At 42.9% G+C, this 8,632-nt stretch overlaps 1 protein-coding gene across 1 annotated transcript; it reads left to right on the forward strand.

Moving 5' to 3' along the window:
* Positions 1–2,519: 2,519 nt before the first annotated feature.
* On the forward strand, positions 2,520–3,845 carry LOC147250752 (tripartite motif-containing protein 16-like). Its single transcript, XM_086222455.1, has one exon. The coding sequence runs from the start codon at positions 2,520–2,522 to the stop codon at positions 3,843–3,845; it is 1,326 nt and encodes a 441-aa protein (XP_086078581.1).
* Positions 3,846–8,632: the final 4,787 nt, after the last annotated feature.

The following is an 8,632-nucleotide window of genomic DNA, read 5'->3' on the forward strand; positions in this document are numbered from 1 at the left end:
AATGTGCGAGTAGATATTTTTTCTTTGTTATTTACAAAAACTATGGTTTATTGAATATTTACAAGGTTGAAATTGAAGCCCACGTTTCTTGATATCTTGACAAATTTGAGTTTCAAACGAAAACGCAGGTTCCCTTAAAAAGAAGAAAAATAATAGAATGCATCCTCTGCAAAGAGATTGCAGTCTTTTAAATGCAGTTACATGCAAAGGTTTGGGCACCCCTGGTCAAAATTTTTGTCACTGTGAATAGAAATGCAAGTAAAAGATGAACTGGGCTCCAAGATACATATAGTGAAAATGATACATATACTTAATATTTTAAATGGTAAATGGACTAAATTTTATTGAGCACTTTTCTGCCTTAGCCGTACTCAAAGCGCTTTACATTGTCGTCTCATTCACCCGTTCACACACACACTGATGGTGGAGCTGCCATGCAAGGCGCCAACCTACTCATCAGGAGCAATTATGGGTTCAGTATCTTGCTCAAGGACACTTTGACATGGTAACCAGGGTTGAGGATCGAACCAGCGACCCTTTGGTTGCTAGACGGCCGCTCTACCCCTGAGCCATGCCACCCACAAGCGGTTTTAAGCAAGATTTGTAGGCAGTCTTTTAAATTTCCATCTGTCGTTGTTTTAAAAAGAAACAAACTGATACAAATATACTGTGTATGTATATGTGTGTGTGTTTATATGTCTGTATTATCCATCCATCCATTTTCTTCTGCTTATCCTGTGAAGAGTCACGGGGGGGGGCTGGAACCTCTCCCAGCGGCTTACGATCGAGAGGTGGGGTTCACCCTGGACAGGTCTCCAGTCCATCGCAGGGCCAACACATAGAGACAGACAACCATTCACACTCACAGTCACACCTACAGTCAATTTAGAGTATCAATCAGCCTCGTCCCCTCTTGATGTCTCTGGACTGTGGGAGGAAGCTGGAGTACCAGAGAGAACCCACACAGGAACAGGGAGAACATGGAGACTCACACAGAAAGATCCTGTGATGGAGCTGGGACTCGAACCCGGAACCTTCTTGCTGTGAGGCCACAGTGCTAAACACACACACACACACACACACACTGCAGTACTTCATGATGTTGGATAGTCTCTGAGACAAATGGGGAAAGACAAAGTGTTCTCACAGTGTAGTCAAGTCTGCTATGGTGTCAGTTTGTTGAGACTGGTGTAATTTTTCTGGTGTATGTATATCATGAACGAGATGTGGGAGTTTGTTTCACACGCTTTCCGGTGGAAAATTGCAGCGAACAACATACACCGCATTCAAAAGTATGCCCAGACTTACGTAAATGTCCATGGCATCACTGTACAGGGCAGTTAGTTATCATTAAATTATTTTTCTTTTTTTGAAAGGACAAACTGTCAATAGTTTACATGTCACAGCTCCTTCTGTCGTAACTAAACCCAAGAGTCGTACCTTACAAAATTGATTATTGTCACATTACTGTACATGTGAACATTGCAAGCTAGTACTGGAGTAACACATGAACTAGTGCATTGCATCTTTGTATTGTTGAACTACTGCAGGGCTGCAACGATCCACAAATTTCACAGTTCAGTTCGGTTCAATATTTTAGAGTCTCGGTTCAATTATTTTTTCGATACAAAGAGAGAGAAATGTCCACGCCTTTTTTAAAATTCTTTATTATTTTGTCGTTTATTAAAATTACTAATGGCCCTCTAAATGCCCTGGGTAAAGTTTGCAGTATGTGTGTGGTTGTAGTTCCTTTTTTTTTTTTTTTTTTTTGGGTTCAACCTATTTTTACATCAGTTGATGTCAGCATAAACATGTTGTCATGTTTGTTGTATTTCCTTTGCTGTAGTTTATCATTGCGTGACACGTGTTACATACCATTGTATTTTTGACCTCGAAGCGCTTGCCATCAGGGTCATACTTAAAACGAAAACCAAATTAGTTCCACACGCCAGCCGGTTGCTGTGGCTTCCATAATTAAAACATGGATGTATCGAGCTAACGCAGCTGAGTCAGAGTTTGATGAGTGAAACATGCATGTTTCAAAGAAAAAAAAAATCATAAAACTCTTCCTTACCAAACTCCCAAGTTCAAAACTGTTAGATCAAAGCCTGAGATCAGAGTAATAGCGCCCTGATCCAAGTCTCAGATCAGTGAGAGTGAATTCTGACATCACTGACAGGAAGGAGTCAGAGATGTCAGAGCCATCTGTCATCTTCCCTGTTTGTAAGATCAATGCAAAGAAGGAAGTGGCTCAAGACTGGTCATCTTTCTTTCCCTTATAAGAGATACGGTGCCCAGTCACAAGTGAGAGAAAAATGGAGCAACATCAAAGTCAGCTGTACACAGATGCCATCTCTTGTACCATCTGTCGGGGAATATTCAAGAACCCGGTGACTATTCCCTGCGGACACAGCTTCTGTCTGAGCTGTTTGGAAAACTCCTGGAAACAGGGACGTTCTGTCAGCTGTCCCCAGTGCTGGCATTCCTTCAGATCAAGGCCTGTCCTGGCTAAAAACACCATGTTAACAAATTTGGTGGAGCAGCTTCAGAAGTCTGGATTCCACAAGGCTCCTTCTGAACACAGCTACGCTGGACCACAAGATGTGGCGTGTGATGTGTGCACTGGGAGGAAGCTGAAAGCATGCAAGTACTGCCTGTTTTGTCTCATCGCCTTCTGTGACAAACACCTGAAGCCTCATTTTCAAGCCCCCGCCTTTGAAAAGCACACGCTGGTTGATCCGTGTGAGAAGCACCATGAGAGGACGGGCTCACCGTCTGAAGACGGGCTCAAAATGGTTGAAAATCCTGACATCATGGTAGAAAGGAGGCAGAAAGAGCACAACCTGCTCAAGAAGCGAATCAAGGAGAGAAAGACATACATCAAGAAGCTTCAGCATGAGGTGACGGCAATCAACCTGTCTGCTGATCAGGCAGTGGAGAAAAGTGAGAAGAACTTCACTGACTTGATCCACGCCATCAAGAGGAGACGCGCTGATGTGAAGCAGCGAATTAAGGCCAAGCAGTACGCTGAACTGAGGCGGATCAGAGAGGTCCGCAAAAAGGTCAGGAAGGAAATTCTTGAGATGACAAAGGATGAGGGGATGAAGCACCAAGGACCAACTGGACCTCACATCCAAAACACTCCTCCTCACTACTTCGATGATGTGAAAGCAGCTGCGTCAAACACCCTCAGTTCAGTGGAGAACGTTCTGATGGACTGGGGGTTTCACATCACGCAGACGCTGTCTCAAACAGAGTTTTTGCTGTCGCAGCCACGGACCAGAGAGGAATACCTCCAACACTCTCGTCCCATTACGCTGGATCCCAACACAGCCCACGCGCAGCTGTTCCTTTTTGAGGGGAACAGAGCAGCCAAATTCATGGCGGAGGAACAACCTTATTCTCCCCACCCAGACAGATTCGGGCATCATCCTCAGGTCCTCAGCAGAGAGAGCATGACTGGCCGGTGTTACTGGGAGGTGGAGTGGACGGGAGCTGCAGGGACTACGGCAGTCTCATACAAGGACATCGGCAGAGCAGGGAAAGGCCTGGATTGTGGATTGGGACAGAATGGCATATCTTGGGCTCTGACGTGTGACAGCCAAAGTTTTAAGGTGCTGTATAACAATTACGTCGTGGCGAACGGCACAGGTCCTGTGTCACACAGAATAGGAGTGTACCTGGATCAGTACGCAGGAGAGCTGGCCTTCTTCAACATCAGGGAAAATCAACAGATGGATCTACTCTACAGGACTGAGGCCGACTTCACTCAGGCTCCCCATGCTGGATTCCATTTCAGGAACGTTGGAGACACGGTTGAGTTGAACAACCCTAAGACTCAGTAAGCAGTTATCAAAGCTGAGAGGAGGGGATTTTCATCAACGCTTGGAAGTCAAAGCCATTTTTTCTTTGAATTTTTTTTTCATAAACGAAGCTTGGAAAGACTCAACAGCGCAGCAAACATCCCTCAATCCATTCATCTTGTACCGCTTATCCTGTCAAGGGCTGGGGGGGCAGCCTTCAGTCGAGAGGCAGGGGTTCGCCCTGGACAGGTCACCAGTCCATCACAGGGCCAACACATAGAGACAGACAACCATTCACACTCACAGTCACACCTACGGTCAATTTAGAGTATCAATCAGCCTCGTCCCCTCTTGATGTCTTTGGACTGTGGGAGGAAGCTGGAGTACCAGAGAGAACCCACACAGGAACAGGGAGAACATGGAGACTCCACACAGAAGATCCAGTGCTGGAACCAGGACTCAAACCCAGAACTTTCTTGCTGGGGGGCGACAGTGCAGACCACTGCACCACCGTCCCACCAGACAGAGAACTTATTACTGTGAAATTATAAAACAACAAATACAGTATTTCTTTTGTACAAGTTTACAATATTTGAAATCTGAAGAATGTGACACACTTTCATTAATTTCTGTTTTGTCAGCAGCGAAGCTGTTTCTTGTTAACATTCATTTGCAATACATTTTTCTAAGTTTTAAATGTCAATGATTCTGTAACTGTTCTATTACTATTAAAATATAACAAAAACAAAACAAAAAATCATAAAACTCTTCCTTACCAAACTCCGACTCAGTAGGATGTTGTTTTGTTTCAGATAATGACACAGCACAGCGGCATCTGGCTTGATGTTGGATGTTGCTGCATTTTATCATCAGAACATGCTTTCATTTAGGATTTCTGGGAGCTTTAAATGGATGTGCATTGTCTGTCTGAACGACCCTTGGTATCCTGAACATTGGGAAAACATTCTCCATGTTGAGTAAACCACAGTGGCAGAGATGGAATGGAGGAGCGTGTGTAGTGTGTATCCAAAACCACTAGCAGTTGTCTGTGCTTGCAGAATGCCATGGTGCCTCAGGGAGCACAGACTTCTTGAGTGGTTCTGTTCTGGTGTCAGTGTAAGCAGTGTTGTTTTCGTCACACTAGATGAAAACGAAAATGACGTCGTCAGACCCCTTTTTTCCATGACGAAAATGAGACTAAGATGAACGTCACCATTGCCCTGTAAAGACTAAAATGTGAAGAAATTGTATACATTTTCGTCTGACGAGAACGAGACGAGACTAAATTATTCGTGGGTGGACGAAAGTTTCAAAACATGCGTTTTTTTTCAAGTATAACATGCATGCAATGTCAATCAAGAGCTCAAACATCAGAATGGAGCCAGCTGTAGCTGTTGGTCCTAATGGTCACCCCCCATCATCAGTACACATGCACTAAAAGCCTCTCTCGCGCGCACACACATGCACACACAGAGACAGTCTGGGCCTGTCTGCAGCGGACGAGACTCCCACCACGGCAGCAGCAGCGGTGTCGGGTTGTCGTGAAAAGAGGGATGATTAAAGCATAGCTTTAGTCCATGTGAGGCCAGCCCTGTGATGCATTTTCTTTTTAGTATTAAGCCTAAAGTTTCGTGGTGGTGGTGGTGGTGGTTCAACCTCCCCTGTGGTGCAGAGACCGTTTCCTAGTGCTACATGCTAAAGCTAGAAAGAATGGGGCTGCCAGGGGCCCCACTAATGTTGGCTCGTTTAAACCAGCCCTTCTATTAATGTAGCATGTTATGAATAAAACCCTGTCCATTTGTGGACGGGTGGCAGGTGGAATGCTTTGACCCACGTTTGTGGGACTGGGAGACACGGTGGTCTTCAGACCTGCTGCTGTTCCCTATCTAAGCAACACACCTGGATGCTTTAACCAATAACAGCAGCAAAAGCCAATATGTAGGACATGTGGTCGTTCATAAGGAAGTCAAGTGTGATTTTATTTTTTGTTTAATCCTATTTTATTGTGATACAATACTCATATTGTGTGCCAGTGTGTTGTCTGCATCTGCAACAAAATAATAAAAGTAAAAGGTAGAGAAAGAAAAAGAGGGGAAAAAACTCACCTTTGAAGGTGGATCAGTTTCAGTGTGCTTCATTCTAACACCTGTATTGGCCTATTAAGTACATACACATATGTTTTTTATTTATAGGTATCTTTGATATTTGACTAAAACCTTTGAGTTTTTGTTGACTAAAACTAGACTAAAACTATCAAGGATAGAAATGATTAACATGTGACTAAAACTAAGAAGCATTTAGTCCAAAAGACTAAGACTAAAACTAAATCTAAAATGCCTGCCAAAAACAACACTGGGTGTAAGCCTGACACACCAGGCGGGAGGACTTCAGTCTTGGCAATGCCTTGATGGCCTTTCGTGTGCAAGTTCTAGGACACTGCTGTAGAGACGGGTATGACAATCCTTCAGTCCCTGAGTGTGAGGTCCTCATGCGCTGTCAGTGTGAGTTCTCTGCCGTGTGAGTGCAGCAGAGTTTGGTCTTTTGTCTGTTACTGTGTGCCACAAGTCGTTTTTAATATTTGCTTGTTCTAGAGTGTTGTTAATATCTCTTTTTTTATCTCTTCCAGTATCATCGCCCTTGCTGTGGCCAGCAGAGATATTGAGTTGACATATTCTGAAGCAGCTTTTGAGGCTCCTGTGTTTTCAGACGTTTACATAGGAATCAGATGGCAAGGCATATAATCAGCTGGATTATTGGCCCCCTGTCTGTAGATGATCTGGAAGTCATAAAGCTGGAGCCTTAGTCCCCATCGCTCTATTCAAGCAGGTGGCTTTGAACTTGGGTTATTTTATCTAGGCTATAATGGCTTGTGGTCAGTCACCAAGGTAAACGAATATCTATAGACGTATGGATGGAAATCCTCACAGCTTCATACAATGGCCAGGGCTTCTCGTTCAGTCCGTATCACCTTTCAACATGAGTGAGTACACAGCCAGCATCCACTATGATGTGTCTCTCTCCCTTGTCTTTCTCAAAAAGAATGGCACTTAACCAAATGGGCTACTCTTTGTGTCAAAGTAGGACATGCAGGTGTTGCTTTTAAGACTCTACTTGAGTGCTTCAAGTACTGCTGAATGTTCCTCACCCTGGTGCCTGATGTTTTTGGTCAGTTCTCTGAGGGTTGCAGTGATGGTAGAGAAGTCTTTGATGAATCTGGAACAGTAATTTGCCTTACCAAGAACACTTCTGATTTCAGCAGGGACTTTGTGTTCAGAGGATTGATGTATTGCAGCTACTTTATGGAGGTCTGCTGAGCATTAATTATTGGAATCAGATTCAGTTTGATGGCTGTTTCATATCTACGGAGCATACTTACAAACTGTGCCAAGGAAGGGACAGGAAACTAAAATTAACTGATGCAGATGTCAGACACCTCAAGTTTTTAAGTACTCGAGACAGAAGGAAGACCACTTCTTCAGGCAGGGATAAATACTTGTAGATCATAGTCTGAGAAAGTCTCCAGAATGACCATAAGCAGATGACTGATGGAACAAGGCAAAAAACGAATAGCTTTTAAGAAGCCCTTATTGAGGCCTGAAAACAACCAGAGACATGTCAGATTTGCCAGAAAGCACAAACACTTGACTGTTGATGACTGGAAGAAGAAGAAGAAGGTACTCTGGACAGACGAGTTCAAGTTTGAACTCTTCAGTCAGCATCGTTGTTTTTGTCTGCAGAAAAGCTGGAGACTGTTTTGATGCCAGATGCACCGCACGCACAATGAAATACGTTGGAGATTCCATTATGGTACGGGTTTTCATTTGTGGAAATGGCGTGGGCAAAACGGTAAGCATTGACAGTATCATGAACAAGAATGTCTACCACAACATCTTAGTTCATGATGGAATCCCTTCTGTAGCATACTTCAAAGCTGTGCAGAAAATATCAGACCATAAAAAGGAATCTGGAGTACTGGAACTGATGGACTGGTCAAGTCCAAGTTCGAATTTGAATTCTATAGAACAAATTTTGGATGTAGTGAATTCAAAGATTGATTACACAAAAGTTTCATCTTAAGCAAGTCTGTGGGTAGAGGTAGAAACTATTTGGAACTCCATAACAAAAGAGACTGTCTTAGAGTGCATAAAGACAATGCCAGCAGGAATGCAAGCTGTTATCGAGGCCATAATAAAGTTGTTTTCATTAGAAATTGCGAAAAAGGATTTTTTAGTTGTTTCAGTTTATCTTTAGTTGTTTCAGTTTATCTGTTAAGTTTTAAACAAATTCATTAAAGTTTCTCAAAATATTTGTTTCATCATTTTTTTTATTTTTTTTTTAGTGATGGTCTAATATATTTGTTTGGCAACCAATAAGGATCTCTGAGCCAAAGGTGTTGGATCAACCAGAAAAATGGCTGAGAAACACAAGGGTTCATTCCATTATCCATCTCAAACACTGTCGGACCTACAAAGGAGCAAAACGAGGGGTCATTATTGGTGTAGCATTATTACAGTGATTTAAACTGAAAGAACAAAAGGGTCAGAAAAGCTATGTATAGGTCACATTAAGTTTTTTCTTTTTTACTGCTTTTTCAACTCTGATCATATGTGGTTAGTTGTGCCAACACTTAATAACCACTGCATCTTTATAATCATTAAAGCACAGAAAGGATGACCTTGCATGAAATCCTAAAATGGGTAAACAGAATATCATGAAATTAAGGAAGTAATAACAAGCATGGCCTTTCTCATCTTCCGTATCATACATTGATTCTGACAGAATCTGACAGTTCGTCACTGGTGACATGAAATGACAGCAATGACCGCTCA

This window comes from Aulostomus chinensis, chromosome 13 (genome assembly GCF_037954235.1).
Source record: "Aulostomus chinensis isolate RoL2024-O1b breed Wild chromosome 13, RoL_Achi_v1.0, whole genome shotgun sequence".
NCBI lineage: Eukaryota > Metazoa > Chordata > Actinopteri > Syngnathiformes > Aulostomidae > Aulostomus > Aulostomus chinensis.